The 24,799-nt window shown below is 41.6% G+C and overlaps 1 protein-coding gene across 2 annotated transcripts in view; it reads right to left on the reverse strand.

The window, feature by feature from the left end:
- Positions 1 to 24,799, reverse strand: part of AVIL (advillin) — a 316,912-nt gene that overhangs the window by 132,677 nt on the left and 159,436 nt on the right. For both annotated transcript variants that reach the window (XM_078688810.1, XM_078688800.1), the window contains exons 6-11: positions 23,770 to 23,880; positions 15,423 to 15,628; positions 14,220 to 14,298; positions 7,224 to 7,322; positions 2,882 to 3,035; positions 11 to 111 (exon numbers count right to left, since the gene is read on the reverse strand). In XM_078688810.1, coding sequence (XP_078544936.1) covers positions 11 to 111; positions 2,882 to 3,035; positions 7,224 to 7,322; positions 14,220 to 14,298; positions 15,423 to 15,628; positions 23,770 to 23,880 — 750 coding nt within the window. The remainder of the gene's footprint in view (positions 1 to 10; positions 112 to 2,881; positions 3,036 to 7,223; positions 7,323 to 14,219; positions 14,299 to 15,422; positions 15,629 to 23,769; positions 23,881 to 24,799) is intronic.

Below are 24,799 nucleotides of genomic sequence, written 5' to 3' on the forward strand. Positions count from 1 at the left end.
ATAATCTTACCTCTAATTTTCCACTCCCATCATCTACCATCCTTTCTTGGGCTGCTAATTCGGGCTTGGCGTGCATAAGAGAGGCATCAAACTTTTCTTGGCTCACTTTGGCTGAAAGAAATTATCACTGAATTGTAAGTGAGGAACATTACCATCACAAGTGTATGTGTCAAAGAAACCTTTCTTAAGGATTTGGTATGGCAACGCAACCTGCATTGGTTTATCTCTACATTCTTTCTGCTTTCTCCTGCTGTGGCAACAGCTCAGAAACTAAACAGATACCTTTATGGGAACCAGTGTAGGCACCCACACTAGTGACTGCATTCACATTGTTTTTGGCACCAAGAACTCCAAGTACTTGATCCAACGTATTTCTCAAAATCAGCACAAACAGCTACACAGGCTCCTGCACTTTCAGGCATAGCTGCAAAGGCAACTGACAGCGCGCTCCGTGAGGCCAAAAGAAATTGACATAATTAATGTGTGGTCATTTCATAAGGAGGGCTCATAGATGGAGTATTGCAGGTTACCTCAAAAGTAAAGCTGGTATAAAAGACAATGGCTATCTGAAGTCTTCCATAACGGTGTGTCCAATACGGGTGCTTTGGTGAAGTGCTTTGGGGCCCAAAGGGGGAGAGGGGGGGAGGAAAGCACCGACCAGAGACTCAAAATTAGGTGTGATAAAGGCCGCTTTATTGGAAGCAGGTGCACCTTAAACAATGAAAACCCTTGGCCTGCGCCGTACAAAACTATACCTCACTAAATATGCAATTTCCTGACAACACCCCCCACCCCCTCCCCTAACTGGTTCCCTCAATCCACAAACAGTAAACAATTAGCAGAAACGTCAATTTGCCTCTCCACCTGGCTAAATCCTTTATTATGCTTGACCTACCCCCCGCTAATCCAACAACCGATCTCCTACACTTCCCCCATATATTAGGAAGAACCGCCCCAAGGCAAAATTTCACCCCACACCTGCTCCAGCGACACCACCAGCCCCACAATTATTGAGCAAAACTAGATGCCCCGGCCCCAAGAGAAACTCCTTCCAAAAACCACCGCACACCGCAAAAAACCCCACCTACACCCAAAGAAAAGCAATCGCCCCTCCCCCCAGCCCCCCCAGGCCCCGTACTTAAACCCCCCCCCCCAAACAACTTGATCGAAACCCAGGGAGGAAGGGTGGGAAATCGATTACCTTCACCACACCCCCGCCCGGCTGCTGTGCCACCAGCCACCTCTTTCTAAAATGGTGGCCCGAGACTCAAGATGTCCGGATATAAAGAGGGCCAGCCCAAAACCAGCCCAAAACCAGCCCAAAGCTACCAAATAGCCCAACCAGCCCACGTACGGTGCTGGCTCTACCCCCCCTCCCCCTCCCCCGGCCCCAAAACTCCCCGGGGGTGACAGGCCTCCCGCTAGTCGGCCGCCCCCCCCCAAAGCCCCATTGGCCCTGACGAATTTGCCAAAAATGTTTGCGGCAATGAACATGTTGGCATTTGAAAAGGTATGCATGAATAGCAACCTATTCATTTTAATTTGATAGAAACACTCCGTATATAATAAAGGGAGTGCTTTGTGAGTGTTTCTTCAATGTTAACATCACACTTGGTTACATCGTGGGATGTGACTTTTTTCACTGCACCTGATTCTTACAATATTTTCTTTTCTTTTTGACAAAATGGCCACCGATGATGAGAAAAGTGGGCACAACTGGTGAGTACCAACCAGCTATGCCATTGGTGGTGCGCACGTGAGTGATCATTTTGTCTTTTCACAATTTTCACATTAATAATAGAATTTCTTTATATTATTTTTCTTGGTTTGTGATTGAGGGGTTCACTTTAGGCCAATTTGAAGAAACCCCTTTGTTGGAGGACTGTCTTCTGTAAAAAAAAAAAAATGTTTAAAGAAAGGTGATTATACGTAGTGTGACTACTCTACAAAAAATATAAAAAAGAATAGTATATAGAAACTTAGCAAATGGCAGTAATTCACACTCGTTAAACAAAGTTTAGAACTTAAAGCACCTTTGCAACCTGGTTTTGTTGTTTTGATAGCTGCAAAGGCACCAGAAACCAGCATTTGATCTGGGGTCTGTACCAGAACATTAATGGGGCCCCGCATGTGAAAATGCGACTTCAGCTTATTGGGCAATGTAGACTCCCAACACTGAGCTCATGCTCACAAAGACACTGGCTCTATCTATTTATGTAAAATGGAGGCACAGAAACTTGACACTAGGACAGTGTAAACCTGGATGCTCGAAAAAGGAGACATGAACTCTGGGAAAATGATGACATTGATTCTGGGAAAATGAAGACAATAAACAGCGCAAAGAGCGATGTGTACAGGGGAGCATGAGAGATGCGCAACAAGGACAAAGAAAAAGACACAATGAGGTGCAAGCCTAGACATGAAAACAGATACTTGGACAAGGAAATATGGACTCGGGTAGAAATATATGGATGCTAACACAGTGAGGAGACACATGAACTCAGGCGCAAGGAGACATGAACAAAGGACAGACAAATACAGCCTTGGGCAAGTGGCACAGCAACAGAAAGATGTGAGGACAAGTGAGATAATGTGAAAAAGGGGCACAAAGATGTACTGGGGACTTCAATAATGAGGCACGAGGATTAAATAGAGACATCGTGTTCATATGTAGGCACAGCCACGAGGATACACATTAAGTGGCAAAGGAAGGCCGAGAAACATAGGGAGAGACAAAAATGGACAGCGAGACACAGAAGTTTGGAATACATCAGCAAGCAAAACAAATAACCTGGACAGCCGTGAAGCCAAGTCATCGGCAGACCTTGCGTACTACAAACAGCACCTGGTAATACCTATACTTAATCATGAAATCCCTTACCAATTTTGCCCATGCTGTAGGTTTTTCCCATTCCCGCTGTCTGGTCTTTTGTTGACCACTTCTGGAAAAGTTGCTTAAACATGGCTGATTCTGCACCATCGTTTACAGTCTCCACATTGGTACTTCGTGGGTACGACTTCATATTTATGAATTCCTGCAGAAAGAGGAGCGCCCTTTAATGCAATCATGAGCACTTTGCTTTAATGACAGAAACAGTGGCACATTTGTGTAGCATTTCACCTTCATAGAATTTTTCTGATTTACACAGGACTCAAGAAAGATGCTGGAAAATAGAGACGTTTGTCAAATGTAACACTAAGAGTGGGGAGCTTGTGTTACATCCAAACCACTTCTGTCATCAAACCAGCATATTGGTCAGACCTAGCAGTTTCTAGATATCTCAGATTACCCATACATAAGGAAGCCTCTGATTGTCTGGCACTCCTCCCCTATCATGGTCAATTGCCTCAAACCTCATTTGAATTGAAACACCGTTCGTGATTGGGTGATGTACTTCTGGGTGAACACATCCGTTGAATCAGATACTAAAATACCTATTGGCCTTCATTTTGTCAACTTGCTGAGCTGGGTTGCTGCTGTTTTCTTTGAGCCAGATATGACTTTCATAGCACCCTCACAACAATCCCACGAAGCCAGGTTTTGATCGTTCAGGCGGAAGCCATGTGCACCACAGTGACTCTTCTTCCTGCTTCTTTGCTTCTAATGACTTCCTGCGTGAGATGGAGTTCACAGTTCTGGTACACCCAACTTGTGTCTGGTCAGGAACTCTCTAAAGTTCTGCTCACGCCCAATTCAGTAAGACTCTTGGTGATCACAGAATTTATGAAATCCTTTAGACTATGATATTCGCTAGTAACTTTTGTGCTCATGTTAGCCGAACGTTAGACTTTTATTTTAAAATTCTGACCTGTCAGCCTTTGTCTTGACCACTTATCGAGCCAGGGAATATTCCAACGATGCCACATTGAGGCAGATTCATAAGTGCCTGTAGTGTGCGCATTTTCCTACTTGCAGCAGCACAGAGCTGCTGACTTGACTGCTAGCATTATCTTTTACCTCCCAGTATTGCTCTCGATTGTTTACAATTCATGAAAAATGTAACTTTTTTAAAAAGCCTCCTTGTATCTAAATGCCGAAACTCATAATAAAAATATCGCTTGAGAAACATACTGTGTCCTAAATATGGCTTAAGAAAATATCCCACATTGGAGTTAATCGAAAATCTGCACCCAACGGACGATATTATTGTTAACAATATTTACGACACTATCCGCCTGATTCATCAAGCTAAATTGCACTCGCAAAGGGCTAGATTCTCAGAATCTTGCCTTTTGCGAGTGCAATTTTTGCATTTGGGATTCATCATCCCAAATGCAAAATTCGCTATTTAAGAATTCGCACATTTGCGAAGAATTGAATTTAAGGAATCTCTATTTGAGATTCCTTAAATGCAATTCATGAAGCATTTTAAAATTGCGAAAATGCAATTTTGGGTCGCTATTTACCGAGAGGTCAGACCTCTCGGTAAATAGCAAAAACTTAGAAAAATGCTTTTAAAAGCATTTTTCTAAGTTGCATGTTGCGCACACACATGTCCAAAGGACATGTGTGTGCGCAACACCTGTTTCAATTTGCATTTAAGGGGTGCTACAGGGTGTCCTTTGGACACCCCTGGCACCCTTTAAATCGCTATCTTATTTGCGATTAGCTAATTGCTAATCGCAAATAAGGAATACTCCCCATTCATTCCTATGGGCCTTTTGGCCCATAGGAATGAATGGGGAGTTTTTCCTTATTTGCGATTAGCAATTTGCTACTCGCAAATAAGGAATGTGTAGGAATCGCTATTTAATTAGCAATTCCTACATGAATACCGTTTTGCGAGTCCTTAATAGCGATTCGCTATGAATCGCTATTAGGGGCTCGCAAAACGGCCCGTTGATGAATAAGGCTGTATATTTGCATCAGTAGATTTATCAGCATATTTTTTTAACGCTATTCTGACATGCAGCCCCTAGGCAGAGCATGATGGTAGCACAAGGCAGCTATGTGAACATTTCTAGTAAGTTGTGGTGAGCACTGTGGCTACAGCTTTGTCTACCGAAAACATTCTTGCCTGACACCCCCAAACCACATTTCAATCATCTTTAATTCTTATAGCTCTTTGGCTTTGATAGTCAGAGTGGGTTAGTAACGATCATTGAATGAACAAAGCCATTTTCCGTTTGGCATTCTCTAAAACAAAACTCTACCTGAAAGTGGACATAACTTTAAGTTCATAAATGGCATTTGTTAAATTTTTATTACGTTTTAAAATGCATTAAAATAGCAATTTTCTTTTTTTAATACAATTCTTCGCCCTAACTGTTCTTGCCCATCATTACCTCCTCATCCAATACCATCCTATATCTCCTTGCAGCCAGGTACGAGCCCCACTAGCATAAAAGGCTCTGCTTCCCAACACACCTCCTGTTTTTTTGTGTCTCCTTACGTCAATCCTTGCTGGCGATGGCAGGACCTCACTGACCGTCTAGGTTTAGGTGTTCATGTATGGAGAGCATATAGAGCAGGTCCCGGTGTGTTTTTGGTTGTTTGAATTATGGCTAGAAGCTCTTTAATTGGGTAAGAGCAGAACATATGAATACAGTAAATTATGGCTGGAGCAGCTCTTCAGTTGATTTAGCGAGTAGCGGCTCTTCAGCGGCTTTAATCAAACTGTGCTGCCCGGGTGAGCAACTCAGATGAATGATGCTGTAGTACCACGTGTCTTGCTTTCAGTTCATCAACACAAACCCAAGCAATGTCCTAGTTACTCTTTGAAACGTATTCCTCCCACTAAACCAGTCTTTATTCAAGTTACGCCTAGACCAGTTTGCAGTGAACACATATATAAACTCTATCTGCTAGAATTTACGATGATCTTGATTTTAAGCTAGTTTGGAACCTTCTGAATGAAAGATGTAAACTCCCGGCTCCAAAATATTCAATTAGCAAACACCATGGAATTGACTGAATTCCTGTCTCAGTGGTAGATTTATTTATTTATTTATAACGTTTTATAGGCAGAGTTGTAAGATACTCTGATGTCGAGACGAGCTGTTGGTTCCCTTGTTATCATTTTGTTGGTAGTATTACACTTTTGCACAGAAATATACAAAAATATATTTTGACAGGTTGCTACACTGAATCTTGTTCCTAACAAAATTGTTTTAGGAAAGCATTTTCCCCACAAACCTCACGTGTGTTTTAATCATTTAAGGAGTAGTCAACTAGTGGAGTTTTTTGTTGACTAAGTATCAGGGAAGTTGAACTGCTTAAATAAAGAGAGCACTTCTACAGAAACTATTTTTATTTGTTTGTGGAAACCTGATTTTGCATCTTGCAAATGATTTCTCAGCGACTGTTCCATAATATTTGTATTAGCACACAGAACACACTGCCGCCATTGTCCACTTTAATAAACCTGACCCCAGAGACGCTAATCGTTTTACTGATAGGAGCCTGATGAATTACAGTGCACAGTCCTAGCAGACTGGTGAGTAGGTTCTTGTCAGTAGTATGGATTTTGTACAAAACAAAAAACATTCACCTAGCATTGCTTGAGGGCATGTAGCAGAGATGCGTCTTCCTGTTTCATAGGTAGATATTTCTGAATATTATAAATAGGTTGTGAAATCGTGATCCGCATTGAGCTCAAAGAGTACCATATAATATTACACACCCACCCCATGCTGTGGACTTGACAAGATGACTCAACGTTCCACTAACCCCTACTCTTTCCTACTAGATCAGGTTAAGTCCTCACACCAGGCCTCTCCTTATCTGTCTGAACAAGAGGGTGTCCCGCTGAAGTACACCTTCTCCATTACACACCCGTTAAGTAGACGTCACGTACTTTTACTTTACTACTCCCATTCTTTTACTGACCAACAGACTCTCCTACCACAAATAACCTATCCCTCTGGTCATACCTCTCACTCACAAGATGTCAAACAGCCCCCACTCCACTCCACTACCTTCACTACACTACATTGCCTTCACTACAATACAGGGCCTTCACTACAGCACACTGCCCACAAGTACACCATAAATATTCATAGGTCAGGATCTCCAGAGAGGCCTGACGAACGGCTTATTGCGTAAGCTCTGAAATGTTTCCCTTTCGTGTATGATCGTAATCAAATGAAAAACTGTAGATAGTAACTATTAAATGTTAGAAAGAGTTGCATCAGTAAACGATACACACTGAGCTATACTCTATGAACATATTTAAACCCTGAGGTTGGTTTCGATGGGCTGTGAAAAAAGATGTCTAACTCACCAATGCTTTCGACATGGCAGTTTGCTTCTCTGTTTTTGTTGCGCCTTTGCCTTTCCAGACGTAGATTTTGGTCCCACCCTGGTCCAGTATATAGCAGTCCTGAAAAACCATTAACAGTGAGTTGCCATGTTTGAATAGCTGGATTTCAGAAAACAAATTAGAGCCGTAAATTAGATTTGTCAGAGGGTCTCAATTTACCCAGTTTCAAGGGGCTTTGCGGTGGTTAGAACAGCTCTGGATTCTTCATAATACATTAAAATTATCTTTACAAACTCTTGAATTTTAACCTTCAGTGACTGTGTTCCTTAGTAAAAACCTGAACCTTTGAAATGTTCCAAAGATTCCATCACACCCTTAATAAAGTTTAAAAAACCCACATCATAAGGTGATATTCTTGACCATCAAAAGGTATTATCATTAATTGACTGGCTGGCCCAGAGGAGAACGCATTCAGAAGGTTTGATCTACCTACTGCCATTCCTACTATCTCATTAGGATATGAAACATGATGGTTCACAGTATACAACATGATCACAAGGGACATTTTATTAACTGCATTCAAATTAATACGCAGTCACCCCCCTTCAACCTACCAAAATCCATATGCTGCTACTCGCCAACCACTCCACCCCACAGCCCATTCTGTTCACACGTACAACAGTTACTCTCACCTCCAGAATGAGAAACTTTTTCCTCCTGGCAAACTTCCACTGGAGCTCCCTTCCTTCCAAGCTGAGGGACAGCCCCTTCCTACAAGATTGAAATGCTCGCCTCAGAGATTGTAGCAGGCGACTGATTCAGTCCAAAAGAATACTGATCTCTGAGCATCCACGCTGTGATGACTGATTTAGTCATAGAACTCGAGGGCCATATTATCAAGCAGGGCATTAAAAATTATCGCCGTTTAGTGGCAGAAAACGGGCGCTAAAGCGGCGATAATGGGCTTGATAATATGGCCTTGTGAATTCCAATAGAAACCCAGGTGCTGGTGTGAACATGGTCTTCTATTGGAATTCTCCAGGGCATATTATCAAACCCATTATCGCCGCTTTAGCGGCAGTTTTCTGCCTCTAAAACAGCGATAATTTTAACGCCCTGCTTGATAATATGCCCCCAAGTTCACCCAAAGGCATCTCGGTTCGCAAAAAGCGTATGGAAAGACTTTAGCAAAAGAGGACAGTTTTCAGTTTCTTACGAAATTGACCAGTTCATTTATTCTGTGCTCTCTCTCTCTGATATTTTTACCACATGATTGGTTCTTTTAACACAACCTATATTTACCCTTGTATTCCCTGCTATACAGACGATGTACCTCATTTCATTTGGGAATGACGATAAAAAGTCTCTCTTGTATTTCAATGTCACAAATGAGATGTTGCTAATGGTAAGAAGCCGCGCATGGAGTGTTCTCATTCACGTAAAGTTGCAACATGTCATTGCAAGGTACCCACATGTAACTTGAGATATCTCCAATGCCTGAAGGCCATTCATTATCATTGAAGTAATCGGTGAGCATGAGAAGGAAATCTCTGTAACGGAATAATTGGCATGCTTCATCTCTGGAAGACACTATACTTCAGCTTATTGGAAGATGCACCAATGCACTGTAAGGCATTTTTCACGAAGTCATTCTGGCATTTATTTGTTGGTTCTATCTCTCTGGAAGGAAATTCTCTCCCATCTGGAATTGTTCAGTCCCTACGTGAAAGATGTTCTGTCCCTCTGGCAGGTATTCATCTTTGTTTCAACCAAAAGGCCTTGGCAGTTTGGCTGGACTGTTCCTATTGGAGCAGTATTAAGTATGATTTGCATATGGCTAGTCTTTGGAGTGGTACACTAGGCAAAAATGGCCTAAGCTATGGATATGTGCAAACTTGGGTCCTGTGCTCAATGTGCCATTGTACTCAAGCCACACCTCACTGATGAGGCCCCAATTGGCCAAAACTGATTCGGGTTTTTTTGTGGAGGGGATCTGGCATCACAGTTCCGGTTTCACTGTTCCTCTTGGAGCAGGATCAAGTCTGATTAGCACAAGGTTGCAGTAGCGGCTGGTGGACTTGGAAAGTGGTGAGGCGAAAGAAAATGAAGGCCGATGGTGGAATCTTTTTTTTCAGAGCAGCGCTCAATTGGGGAGATGTGTCCAGACTGAGGAAGGAAGCACATATCCTCCCCGCACCCACTAAATACACACAGAGGCCTACCATCACCAGGTCCTAAACTGCACATACACTTAGAAGTTCGATGTGCTGCACTGCATATCACAGCATTATTAGTGCCTCTAGACTATATCTATTTTATGTTGGTTTCTCCGGTTTTCCCCAGCGCCCCCGATTTTGCCCACCGTCCCCAGTATTCCCCAGCACCCCCAGTTCTGAATTCTACGTAGCAGATTATGCACTGCACGTGACCCCCATGCACTACACAAACACTAACAGTACACAACCAGTGCGTAAAACACAAATAAGGAAGTGCTTATACTCCCTATATGTTTGCTACTGAGAAGTGCTGCATGCTTCTTTTCAAATTAAAGAGGTGAAGGTACTCAGTACCTGTCCAATTAAAGCACTGAGCATGATGAAACATGGAACCTGTGTCCCAGCCCAATGCCACCACCTCAAACAACATATGTGTATCAACACCACAATGCCACAGATACAGCACCAACCCGCCAGTCGCACTCACAAGCAAATAAGCAAATCAGAGAACACTTATGCAGCCTCACCCGATTGGTTTTCACATTTTTATGGCTTCAAATTGTTGGGCCAAGGATAGGTTAATTTTTTGTAGGCACAGGACATCAAAAGATTTCCCCAGAATCACAAGATGCCAAGCTGACGCCGAGACTGGAACCCAGCGCTCTGGCTTTAAAGTCAGCAGCTCTGGTTGTTAGGCCACAACCTCTCAGCTAAGGAAGTGTATAGTGCATGGACCGGCCCGTTGAAAGTACCCAGCAGCGCCACATGAAAAAGCCGGCTGTATGGAACTCACTGAGAGTACCTGCGGCACATGGTTGATGTCCGGTTGGCGAACCGAACAGGGAGTCATGTGGTAGTCAGCACAACACCTACACCAAAGAATTCTTGAAATTGATCCTTTGCGACTAGTGCATCATGCCCACGATATATAATGATCTCCAAGGCCAGAGAATAGTACAATTCACCACAAATGTAATTTATAGAGTCACTGGGGCATTTGTTACTCCTGCCCACATACACAAGACAACTCATTGAACCCAGCAGAAGTTCCCGTTGTTAAATGAAGCTCAGGTTACAGTTAAACCAATTGAAAGCAAGTCAAAGTGCGGTGACATTAGGAAAACCTTCACCTGCTGTATGTTTGATGGATGCTCCTGCAAGGCTTGCCGTGTTCTTGCAGGGGACATCTTGCTCAGGTTACAGGGAAAGCAATCGAAAAGCAAGTCAAAGTGTGGCAACATCAGGAAAACTTTCACCTGCTGTACATTTGAGTGATGTTCCTGCAGATCTTGTCGGTGGGCATATGGTTCTCTTCAGATGCGTTGCTGTTTTAGGCAATGGCAGTTTTACTTCCGAAGCTGCTGTGCTGCCAGGTCGAGGTCAGAAACTTCCAGTTAATGCCAATTTGAACCTAACCAATACTGGCACTTCTCTCATGATGAGAGAGTGTCAGGATTGGACGGAGCAGGCTGACACAGCGCTCCTTTTGAGACTGGGGGCCTGTGTAATCCCTGGCTGCTTAGCACAGCTCCTTGATAGGTGCAGCTAGAAGTGCGCATGTCGGGTTGGCCCTCGCAAGACAGACAGCCAATCCGACATGTGCACTTGCGCTTTATGGTATCATCCCTGCTATGCCAATCAATTAGAGAATCACCCCACACTCCCCTCCAACTCGCTGGCAGCATAAACAGCATAATAAAATGGTAATGAGGCCATTTTATTAGTTACTTTGGTTTACTGCTGTGTGCCACTCGTTGTAAGCGGGGCAACGCTCCTTTGCCCTAACAGAGGAACCACCTCTTTCCTAGTTGATGTGGTAACAAAACATGGCACCATTTTGTTTTACAATATGCTATCCAACAATACATTGACACGAAATACTGCAACAGCCTCAAGACCTTTGTCTCCTCCTTTTTTACATTCAGAAATAGATGTCAAGCATAATTCTAAAGCTAAACCATAAGAACATTGAATTTATCTTTCTCTCCCCAAACAAAGAACAGGAACTTCCATTCGAGTGCTCTACTGAACTCAAGAACAAGGGTCTCACCCCTAAAAAGATCACCTCGGGTAAATCTCTGGACTTGATAATTACCTCACCTTGAGCTACATAGTCAACTGCTGGCCAAGAATGCCAGATTCCATCCAAAAACATTTCGGGAGCCACAGACCTTTCCTTTGAAAAAAAGATCTTACGCTGGCTGTTCAAGCCCTAGTCATTTCAAATATAGACCACCACATTGACTGGACTGCCTAATTCTTGCTTAGCTCCTCTCTGGACCAATCCTCCATTCCGCAACAGGTCTGCCCAAACAACAGATCTCAGCGCATCAGAAAACTCCTTTTATTACAAGGTTGATTTCCCATGGACCATGAGACTGCAATTAAGGCTGGATGCATCCCTACATGACGATTGACACGAACAAACCTGACTACCTACCTCTAAAACCTCAGCTTTCTAGCAGAAAGTGGCCTTCAAGAAGCCAAACCTACTTAAGCAGGACATCTCAGATTCAGAAAGACTTCAAGCCTAAAACAGTGATGATCTGGAAACGTATGAAGGATCTAAAATGCTTTACTGACGCATTTCCTATAGGCCATGTCAATCTCCGCTTTTAAACGGAACCTGTAACAGAAATTCCTTCAACACCTTTCGAAACCTGTATTTACTCATTGTATCCGGTTTCCCAGATCTGCACTACAAAATACCAATGTCTTTCAGAAGATTTAAACTGTTTTAATGACCTAGTTTTTGCTTTATTACTGTATTTTGATGTCATTCTCAAGTTGCCAAGTCATAGTAGTAGGTGCATTATGTCTCATTCTTACACAACCCAGGCATCAGGTATCCACAGAGAGCCCACAGATTTACTGTCATTGTCTTATAACAGCTTTTCATCAGATTCCTTCCAACTTAGAGGAAGCCCATAAAACCCCATTCTTTCGGACTCCTATTCCGACACATTCTCAAATTGGAAAACATAGAACAAAATTAACATTCTTCCAAAGTCACTTTACGTTAGCAGCTAAAAAGTCTATCCGTACAGAGCCACATAGTGAATGCCTAAAATGCGATATTGTGAAATTGAGATCAAACCTTAGGTCTTAATAAGTGATCGAATAAGATCACTAGAAATGTGTCTTGTATAGGGATGGGTTCAACATTGAACGGCATTATTGAGATATTGCTACTTGCACCATAAGAGTGTTTAATTGAATCAACATAATGTTTCATTTAGAATGCCTTTATTATTATTAGAAGGGCATTCTCTGCCATTTATTGCTCAGAATGCTTGGGCGCTACAATAAGGAATAACAGCATGCATCGACATATTTGTACCTCTTCCACAGTGGTCACCCAAGGTAGATGACAATTGATAACTTGTGTGAAAGACACTTGGGAAATTCCCACTTCATTATAGTATGTCATCTGCAACAACAACAAGGTGATGGATGGAATGCTTAAATTGATCTCAGCCACTGGCGGATGGTCAGCCTGAGTTCTAGCTCATTGTTGTTTGCTCAATATGTCACTTTAGGCACAGATGCTAAAAGTGGAGCCTGTCCTATACATGCAGCCCCCTGGTTAGCAGCAGAACTGGGCTGCTGTTTACTTTAAAGAGCACTAACATTCAGAAAGCTGTTAAACGGGCAAGCATTTCTTTACACATTAATTAAAGTAAAGGAAAAGAAACAAGGAATGATCCCCACACCACTTAGCTTTAGGAACACATTCATTTTTAAAGGCAGCGCGCAACAAGCATGTGAAAAAATGATACATTTTAATCAAAATTCAAAAAAGTGCATTTCACTCATTTGCAAAAGAGTTTCACCTTAGTACATCAGATTATATCACTGCATTGATAGGCATTTATTAAAAGTGGTAGTTTTTAAACATGAACTTAGAAACATTCTTGCCTCCCCCTGACCATACAACATTGCTATTAGTGAACCAAGAGGCAAGCCATTTGTCATGTGCACCCTCTGGGCCGCCTAGGTTGTTTTACAAAGAACACCCGTATAGTTTATTTAATCAAATGTAATAGGTATTGTACAGTGTACATCCTGAACTCAAGTATTTCAAGGTGCTCTCATATGTGATAATGAAGAAAAAGTGGCAAAGTGAAATAAAACAATTATCTAGGATCACACGATTTGGTCCAGTGGGGAAGACGGAATGCATCCAGGTTTTTTGGTTTCAAATTGTGCAATTCAGCTAGATGGGCATCCTTCTACTGCCCTCATTTTACAGTAAAATGTAATGCTTTGTTTTGAATTCTTCATGCATGACATTAGAACGTGGGCAGCTACATGGAGGCTTTGTTCATTTTGGGCTTGAGGATCCAAGAGAGCCTTGAGCTGAGCTAGAGCCTTGCATCTGGCTTGAGCTTGCCTCAAACCTTCTGTGGCTCAATTTCCTGTGTCACACATTGTCAATTAAGAGGACAAAGGCACACAAAGGATATGATTTGACCCTCAAAATAACTCCACGGCCATCTGTCCAAACCATGTACATGCTTTGCTTCCCCTACACCCACCTTACACCAACCCTCACCCTGCTGGCATCATTGAAGCCCTCAGTCATAACATACATTTGCTCAGGAAATGTTTATGAGTACCCATGCTCTAGACAAAGGCCACCTTATACTAATTAGTACTGGCCCTGCTCCACATAGAAAGAATCCTTCCTGAACTGCCAGACGATGCCCTCTTTAAAAGGAACCATAAGCAACCCAGACCAATTTATGTATTAGGCACAATTATGCAGTGGGTAACTTTAATAACTGCAAGCAATACTCACATCATGGTTCAGCATATCCTGGACCAGAGGCCGAGTTGCCACCTCAGTCACCTGCATTTGTCCTCCAGCATCACAAACGCTGGAAAGAGAAAGTAAAAGAAAATATTAGAGACAGTACTTTGTGATTTTAAATTCCTATGTCTTCTGTGACCTTTCATGTATGTTTTTTTCCAGCACAGGTGGACAAGAAATCACTTTTGAGACAGAAAGGATGGCTAAGTAGATAAGCTAGGCTCTTCAACAGCTCATGTTTAACAAACTTCATATAATTCCATTGAATATAATTTCACAACACTTAGGGGCATATTAGCAACGCTTTGTGATAAATATCGCAAAGCGAGCTTAGCGCACATTTTTCTGTCACCAGCTATCGCTGGATTTTTTCGTTGCGATAGGGTGTTATTAGCAACGTGTATTTCAAATGCGATAATTAATCCAGCGATAGCGGCGAAATGCCTGTTCATCGCATGGAATCCAGCTCAAATAGGCCAGCGATAGGGGAATGCTTGCTGATATGCCCTGGTGGGTTCAGCCCCATAATCCACCTCCCATTGTGTAGATAGGTAAGTAGTGTTCTGAGCAGGTGTAAAAATTCCAGCGATGAATGCAGTTAGCTCGACTTTTGTCATCGCTAACCGGGTCCGGGGCCTCATTGCTAATGGGGGTAGGTCTGTTAGCAGATGTTTTTGGTAGACTTTTGGTTGGGAACACCTACTTTGCATGTCATTAGCGATAAATATTGCTGGCATGCAAAGCAGCACCCAAAACGGTTGCTTTTGCCATGAAGCTGTCGCTAACAACTGTTAGCGACAGCTTGCTGATAGGGCGATAAAAATATCACCGCTTTAGCGGCAAAAAGTGTCGCTAAAGCGGCGATACTGCACTTGCTAATATGCCCATTAGTGTTTTCCTGGACCAACACAACATCAATATACTGGTCTTTAAATAGCATGCAGAATGACCCATGACTTCTGTAGCAGTAAAATCGCCTGGTCTTGTTGAGACTATTTGCTAAGATCTTGATGTCATCCAAAAAGAAGACTTTATTAGATACAGTAAAGCCAAACTTTGTTCTTGTTGGAGCACTGTACTAATTAAACACCCCTGACTGAAAGAACTGGAAATCTTCAGCACTCAATGGCAATCTGGTTGAGGAGCGGTGTAGTAGTTGAGGAGTATAGATTGTAAGTGCAGCATACTCACTGGTAGAGCATGATGTTGGCTTTCTGCTGCTGGTCTGCCACCTCGTCAGGAGTTGGGGGACTTAGCTTATGGGTCCGCTCACCAAGCACATTCATCAGAAACTTCATGAGCTCGGGGTAAGCTTGTTCTTTATCTCCTTCCACCACCGCAATTTCCGCACGTCCTCCTCGTTCTCTGTCACGGATGTCTTTGGCAAGAAGCATCGCCTACAAGAGAATCCAAATTTTGTAAAAAAAAAAAAAATGTTTTACTTGAATGGTGTGGCAAATACGGTATTCTTAGAAATGTTGGAAATTTGTTAGTTGGATACCTATGTACAATGTGCATTGTGGAGCACGTAAAAACATTGTTAGTAAAGTGATGCAAAAAAGATCTTTTTGCACCTGGAAAGATCATAAAATATCTATTACGTACCACTTTAAGCAATATATCCATCTTTTTTATCAGAAAGAACCTACTTTTAAATGTTGTATACAGTTTATGTGCATTCCATTTTACACATGCATACACAATGGGCAGAGGGCACTTAATTGCTTCTTGGCAGTTCAGGAGATGTTAAAATTCCAATCTCGGTGGACGTTAAGGACAACCGTCTCATGCACCCCTTTAAAACAGATTTGTAGAGTCGAAATAATGTGGTATAGATACAGCAAAGATGTAAGTGTGGCATAGAGCAGTAGACAATGGCCATGGTCTAACAGATGTGCAAGAGTCGAGTGAAGTAATGCAAACAATTAAAAATAGAGCACTAGATTTAAATTGGTATTTGTTTTTTTCTCCTGGTAGTTATTGTGCAGATTAAAAGAGCTTTTTTTATCAGATCTTGTTTTCCAAGCACTGCACTCAGAGCACTGGTTACAAAGAGATAGACTGTAAGAATGAGAGTTTATCAAAATTCCTATCAGAAGAGAATGATTTTTTGTGTTTTTGGCAGCTAAGACTGATGAAGAGGCTTCAGCTAAAAAATGGAGCACTCAGTACTGCATTAATTAATATCAAGTGAGACTGGAGAGGAGCTCTGAATATGCACAAACCAACAAACTGTATTATACTGTTACCTATAAATCCCTAGTATATGGTACAAAATGTACACAGGGCCTAGAAGTTAGATGCCACTAGTTGACTGCAGCACCTATTGTGTCATCCACTACAGTGGCAGTACAAACAGGGGTTCAGGCCTACCAGTGTAGCCTTACTGTAGTAGTGTAAAACATTCAATACGACCTGTCAAAATAATCATCTTTGTCAAGTCAAAACTTCCCTTTTGAATATTAAAAACTCATCCCTAAGTAGACCTTGTCACCCACAAAGCACAGTGCATAGTATTTAAATGTAGGATATGTAGAAATGTAAGGTTAACATGTCCTTACAGTGACTAAAAGCTATTTTTCTCTGTGGCAGGCAAAACGAATACTCTATCACGGGAATGGAACGACCATGGAAATAATTAAATAACTATTTTATTAGTTGTTAAAAGTCCAATTTAATGGTGGTCAGATTGTTAATAAAAATTAAGGGTACTTTTAAAAAGTTAACTTTTTCCAGCCTAAAGTTCCTAAATTCTCATTTGTATTTGCTCTCAACTTCTCCTAACCTCTGATTACCATTTCAATAGGTATGAATAGGTATACCTCCCAGGAGCAAACAAAAGGCTGATCTGATGACTCCTCTGAATCTCACCATATAAGAAGGGTGGGGTCCATGAGTATCCTTTTTGACATTACAGTATCAAATCCTGGTTGAGTCTCAAATCCTGCTTGACAGGTCTGCTGGGTTTACATATAATAAATTGGGGAGCACTTCAAAGGTGGAGAACAGGATGACAAAACAATTCTCGCGTACTTGCTATCTGGTTGCTGAGGAGCCCTGTTTTTGCCTACTAGAATTCTGTCTACGGGTTTTACATATCACATTGGGGCAAACTTGAAATGAAGGCAAACAGGATGCCAAACCAGTTCTTGTGAATCCACTGTCTGGTTGCTGAAAAAACTACTTTTGTTCTTCCAGACGTCAGTCTCTGTGTTTACTGTGGGTACAAGGGCTGTCTCTCAATCTGGACTCTAATTGTAGATATGGTAAGACACAAGGATTACTCCAAGACACTCTCCACACACACACCCAAAGCTCAGAACCCAATTTGGCTGTGGCTCAAGACGCTCGTCATCATGAAAATACCCAAACTGGGTATGGTTGAACCAGGGAATTTTTTACCTATGGGTTAGGGCATATCAATAGTTGTTCCCACCCACTAGCTCGCGCCATGCATACAAGTGGCAGCTCAAGGCACCCACGTCAGAACACTTCTTAGACCTGTGAAAGATCAGAAAAGCCCTGGACCAGCTGTATGTGACTTGAGGGGAGTCCAGTAGGACTGGACCTGCTCCCTCTTATACCCAGTACAAAAGGAGTGTACTCCAAGGGTCAGCTTGATGACCTCCTGTGTGGCAACAGGTAGAGAGCAAGCTATAAGAGGTCTTTCCTGCAACTGTCCAGCTGACCTGTGGCAAGTATACTCAACTGGACCCTGCTGCATGGCCTCTGCCTGACACCCTGTGAGTCTCTAAGTGCCTCCGCCGAGGTCCTGTGGCTATTTTGAAGTACTCTTGTGTTGGATTGAGATATAAAGGACTAAAGTCAGAGGGTAAAATCTTTGACCAGGATGAACCTAGTTGGTGTATTTGACCACCACTCCATTACGGTCAATGTGAAATTGCACCTAGGTTTGAGTCTACTGCAACAGTTCATTTCATTGGCACTTTGTGCTTCTTGGAATTAATTTAGCTTAAAGAAATCAGATCTCCTATTTCCCTTATTGGATGTTTGTATTTTTGTTGTCATTTTGTTTATCAAATTGTACTCTATGGCCCAGATGCATGAAAGGAAAATCTGGTCACAAAGGGGCAGATTCTAAGAATCTGCCCCTTTCCGACCGGTATTTTTGCATTTGGGATGCATCATCCCAAATGCAAAAATCGCAATTTAAGGAATCTCTAAATTGAGATTCCTTAAATTGCGATTGCATTTAAGGAATCCTAAATTGAGATTCCTTAAATGCAATGCAACAAAGTAAAAAATTAGCGATTTTGCTAATAGGGGAGCAAATTACCATGAAGTTCAACTTCATGGTAATTTGCAAAAACTTTGAAAAATTCACTTTTGGGCATTTTTCAAAGTTTCATGTTGCACACTGGGCATGTGTGTGCGCAACATATGCGCACAGATTAATTTCAGGGGTGCAACAGGGTGTCCTTTGGACACCCCTGCACCCTTGAAATTGCATTCTCAGTTTGCGATCCGCCAATTGCTAATCGCAAATTGAGATTGTCTCCCCATTCATAGGAATAAATGGGAAGGTATTACTTAATTGCGACTCGCAATTTGCGAGTCGCAATTAAAGAAATCGCAATTTTTTTAGCGATTTCTTCATGCATAGCATTTTGCTATTCCTTATTAGCGAATCCTATTTTTCGCTAATAAGGAATCGCAAAATGGATGCTTGATGCATCTGGGGGTATGTTTCTAATTAGGTTCGGTATTTATTTTTTGTTGTATTTTAATTTTATCACTGTTTTGGTACTACATAAATACTTTGGTTTCACATTGCTATAAGCTAAGCCTGTCTGCTCTGTTTAATAGCTACCAGTGGGTTAAAGTCAGGTTAATTTACGGACTTTCAATCTGGACTCTAATTGTAGATATGGTAAGACACAAGGATTACTCCAAGACACTCTCCACACACACCCCCAAAGCTCAGAACCCAATTTGGCTGTGGCTCAAGACTCTCGTCATCATGAAAATACCCAAACTGGGTATGGTTGAACCAGGGAATTTTTTACCTGTGGGTTAGGGCATATCAATAGTTGTTCCCACCCACTAGCTCGCGCCATGCATACAAGTGGCAGCTCAAGGCACCCACGTCAGAACACTTCTTAGACCTGTGAAAGATCAGAAAAGCCCTGGACCAGCTGTATGTGACTTGAGGGGAGTCCAGTAGGACTGGACCTGCTCCCTCTTATACCCAGTACAAAAGGAGTGTACTCCAAGGGTCAGCTTGATGACCTCCTGTGTGGCAACAGGTAGACAGCAAGCTACAAGAGGTCTTTCCTGCAACTGTCCAGCTGACCTGTGGCAAGTATACTCAACTGGACCCTGCTGCATGGCCTCTGCCTGACACCCTGTGAGTCTCTAAGTGCCTCCGCCGAGGTCCTGTGGCTATTTTGAAGTACTCTTGTGTTGGATTGAGATATAAAGGACTAAAGTCAGAGGGTAAAATCTTTGACCAGGATGAACCTAGTTGGTGTATTTGACCACCACTCCATTACGGTCAATGTGAAATTGCACCTAGGTTTGAGTCTACTGCAACAGTTCATTTCATTGGCACTTTGTGCTTCTTGGAATTAATTTAGCTTAAAGAAATCAGATCTCCTATTTCCCTTATTGGATGTTTGTATTTTTGTTGTCATTTTGTTTATCAAATTGTACTCTATGGCCCAGATGCATGAAAGGAAAATCTGGTCACAAAGGGGCAGATTCTAAGAATCTGCTCCTTTCCGACCGGTATTTTTGCATTTGGGATGCATCATCCCAAATGCAAAAATCGCAATTTAAGGAATCTCTAAATTGAGATTCCTTAAATTGCGATTGCATTTAAGGAATCCCAAATTGAGATTCCTTAAATGCAATGCAACAAAGTAAAAAATTTGCGATTTTGCTAATAGGGGAGCAAATTACCATGAAGTTCAACTTCATGGTAATTTGCAAAAACTTTGAAAAATTCACTTTTGTGCATTTTTCAAAGTTTCATGTTGCACACAGGGCATGTGTGTGCGCAACATATGCGCACAGATTAATTTCAGGGGTGCAACAGGGTGTCCTTTGGACACCCCTGCACCCTTGAAATTGCATTCTCAGTTTGCGATTCGCCAATTGCTAATCGCAAATTGAGATTGTCTCCCCATTCATAGAAATAAATGGGAAGTTATTACTTAATTGCGACTCGCAATTTGCGAGACGCAATTAAAGAATATTAAGAAATCGCAATTTTTTTAGCGATTTCTTCATGCATAGCATTTTGCTATTCCTTATTAGCGAATCCTATTTTTCGCTAATAAGGAATCGCAAAATGGATGCTTGATGCATCTGGGGGTATGTTTCTAATTAGGTTCGGTATTTATTTTTTGTTGTATTTTAATTTTATCACTGTTTTGGTACTACATAAATACTTTGGTTTCACATTGCTATACGCTAAGCCTGTCTGCTCTGTTTAATAGCTACCAGTGGGTTAAAGTCAGGTTAATTTACGGACTTTGAGGGTTCACCCTGAAAAGGACTCTGCTTATTCCTTGAGGCGAGCAGCCGCGGCCCCTGCAGATAAGAGCGGTGGGGCAGGCTGGTGGGGATTTTGAGAGGCGACCACAAGAGAAAATTAAATAAATAATTATTTTTCCCTCATGGTCATCTCTCGAAATCCCCCCCAGCCGGCCCCACCGCTCTTACCTGCAGCAGCAGCAGCTAGAGGATAGTAGTCAACCCCACCCCACAAACAATAGTCCAATTTCTTACTTTATTTATATATGTTCAAAAGGGAGGGACACTGTCTCCAGCTGAACAAATACATCCCATAATGGAGGAAGGATGTTTGGAGAGCAATCAAGGCTGGCAGAACACTTTAAAAAAATCCAGATTCCACCTACTCCTGCAAGACGGAAATAAGCCAAAATTTTGAGCAGAGGTTCACGCCCTAAACCCCTTTCAGGTTTTCAATGGCATACAAGCACCTGCTGGACGAATCCTAGTTTAGTCATACGTCAAACACCAGCTAAAGGGTTACATTGCACAAATGAGGGTGAGAGACAAATCCCTTTAAAGGTTGCTGCTCTGACAGCGCAAGAGACAGTCAGCTTACCTTGTGTTACCCTGCTACTCTCACGCCTCCATGCCCTCCCACTACAATTCTAGGATCTAAGGGACACTTATTTTGTTCGGGTTTGCATGAGGCATTCTCCTGATCTTCTAGAAATTCTTTCCAGAATAACTTCCACTTTCGGTATAAGTAGTGAATGACATTTCAAGGTAAAATTAAGCAATGTGGTGAAAGGAGACTTACTCTTCTTCTAATATTTTGGGTAGGGCAGCATATGCACCAATCTGGAAGTTATCCTAGCACTGCTCTTCTCTGACATGTGCACCTTGTGAAAAACACTTTTTGGCAGTGTTGAGACGCAAAAGATTTTTTTTTAAAATTCTGAATGGCAGTTAAAACTTTAACTAAAAGAGTAGCACAAAGTAGCTAAGATATACTTGTTGTAAATCGTTCATCTACTAGCAGAGCGGTACTGTCACCCCACTGGTGAGATGCCCTAGGGCAGACTGTTGGTCTGAAGAAGTTTGCGAAAAGGCCTATGATATTTATATCAGGTATTAGAATAGACATGTTTCTCAGATTTTATTCCTACTCAATGTGTGGACTAGAAAGTCAAGGTTGAATTGTCGGTAGCTTTAAATATTATTTAAACTATTTAAACTTAAATCTGCCTCCTAGGGGTAGGCAGTGTATTTGTTTTTTAATAAGGGTGATGTGGCTGTGTTTTTTTTTTATTTCAGCTGACAGTCTGCCAGACATGTAAAGAATTATTTTAAGAGCTGCCTGTATAGCTGGAAGGAGTTCTCTTTAATTGAGCTTTTCCAATGCAGATGCTGAATATGACATACATCATTGTTCTGAAAGTCAGGGAGGTGGGATGGCGCTTTGTACTTTCCTCAGAATCAATCAATCAGGCATTTGTATAGCGCGCTACTCACCCGGAGGGTCTCAAGGCGCTTGGGGAGGGGGGGTCCCCAAGCGCCTTGAGACCCTCCAGGTGAGTAGCGCGCTATACAAATGCCTGATTGGTTGATTGATTCTGAGGAAAGGGGGGTTTAAGATTTACTTAAAAATTAGTTTATTTGACAAGATGTTAGGTATGTAGTTTTGGAAGCCAGTATGATGCTTACTGATGTGCTACAAACTATGGATAGTTAACCTTTCCACAATAAGTGTCCTTACCTCAAAATGTTCCATTACCCTTAAATCAAATGTAGGTGGGTCCACAGCTAACCCCATTGCTCTGAGCAGAATAAAAATAATTTGAGGGACCAGCCACAGATATAAATTATTTGATTTCTTTCGACAAACACTTTTCCTTGCACCTGCCCTGTCATTTTCTGTCTTTAGTTAGGTACCATTTTGCTCCAAGTATCCAAACGAAGACATATTATGTATTACACCATTATAGCCTTAAAATTATGTGGCTAGTAGTTGACTCAAATTATGTCTCCCATCATGGCAAGGATTCTTATATTTAATCAAAGTTTCTGTCCCAAACTGTAACTAAACACCATTGATAACTGAAGTTCCCACTACTCTATTTGCTGTTTTTGTGACCTGGTGCATTTTGTCGGATTGGCAGAAACTAAAACGTCCAAGGCAAATTCTTGCTACAGATAGTAAGATGAGAACCTGCAAATGGTCCATCCTACCAAACCTCAGAGTAACATTAGCATATCGATAGTTGACTCAAATTATGTGAAGATGATTTTTTTGCTTCTGGCTCCTCAAATGTTTAGACTAGAAATGCTCTTGGACTGTCTCCCATCATGGCAAGGATTCTTATATTTAATTAAAGTTTCTGTCCCAGACTGTAACTAAACACCATTGATAACTGAAGTTCCCACTACTCTATTTGCTGTTTTTGTGACCTGGTGCATTTTGTCGGATTGGCAGAAACTAAAACGTCCAAGGCAAATTCTGGCTACAGATAGTAAGATGAGAACCTGAAAATGGTCCATCCTACACAACCTCAGAGTAACATTAGCATATCGATAGCTTCAAATTGTGTTTTACTTTCAGTATAAGTCTCTTGCAAATCTAGCTGAATTATTCATGTCGATTTAAATGGTAGTTGCTTAGATATATACAAGGCACCATTTAAGAAATGTTTCTGAATGGCTAACAAACAACAACATAGCAAGTATACTGACATTGTAAAATTGTTTTCAATTTTGAAGATAACCGCAATGAATTAATAAAAATCCAAATATCATGAGAAAGACAATTGAGGCTCCAATCTGTTTATGTGAGTGAGTGATAAGACACTTGCAAACTCTCTTGAGCTGAGTGGGAGGGAAAGGTTAACAAAGGAAAGATTATTCAGGAACTAAAGTTCATACATGGCACAGAGAGAACAAGATATGTCTACAGACATTTGGAGATGTTTTGTGTTCTTGCACTCCTATAAATAGTTATAGTGATGTTAGTCAGATACACTGACTCAAAGGTGGATGTAAAATATGTGGTTGAATGAAATACCTTCATTTTCTCCGTTGTGTTGCTCTCTGGTCCATTCCATTGAACAATGACATTGCCAAGGTCCAGCAGGAACACATCTCCTACATTAAAACTGTTCCAGTTCAAATCCACCTAGTGCAAGGTGCACAAGAACAGAGAAAACTGGGAATTAGAAATAATTAAATCACAGTAAAGATAAATTTTCTCACAGGGATTCACTGGGGAATAAAAAATTGAGTAAACTACGTAAGAGGTTAGTGCTAATATTTCACACTTTGTGTTACTATTTTACCTGCCAGAGAAGGAAAACGTACATAAATGCAATAGTCATCTTGTACTACACAAAGAAGTGGTTTTAAACATGGCACAAAACTGGATGGGATGGTGTGTTGTTGTTCTATTATAATTCCAGCATGAAGACACTAATATTTCTCCAGGAAGGTATAATTCCACCCAAGTTCAAAGGAGGGAATTTAGATACACTCCCTCTCAAATCTTCTTTCTTTTTTTTTTAGATACTTTTGCTCTTTTTTGAGGATTTCAATTAGTTGTACACTCTGGCAGGCAATAGTGACAGTATGCGAGTAATTTCACCACTGCACTGTATTCTGTCACATTACAATATCATGTACAGATGAGGTAACGAGTGGCACACGTTGGCAGGAGATTGAACACTACTTTGCTGCACAGCATGTGGGCACTTGTGGGTTCGGTCTCTGTCAACTGCACAAATTTGGGTAACAGCATTATGGAAATTCCACAATATGTTCATACAAATCTGTATGTTTTTTATCTCTTCCTGATTCCCTTTACAGATGAAGATCCACACTAAACAGATAACTGATCTGTCATATACGTAAGGAGCAGCTACTCTGCCCTTATCTCAATTACAGGATAGGGACCCCCCTTCTCTGTACCCCAGGGAGGCCAACCTCTGCCCTGAAGAAAGTCCTGGACCTTTATGGCCGCATATGGACTGAAACATGTTGGCACTAGGGTCTTAGGACCATAACACTCCTATACCGACCCGTTCTTTTAAGGTTTTAATAAT

This window comes from Lissotriton helveticus, chromosome 1_1 (assembly GCF_964261635.1).
Source record: "Lissotriton helveticus chromosome 1_1, aLisHel1.1, whole genome shotgun sequence".
NCBI classification, from domain to species: Eukaryota; Metazoa; Chordata; class Amphibia; order Caudata; family Salamandridae; genus Lissotriton; species Lissotriton helveticus.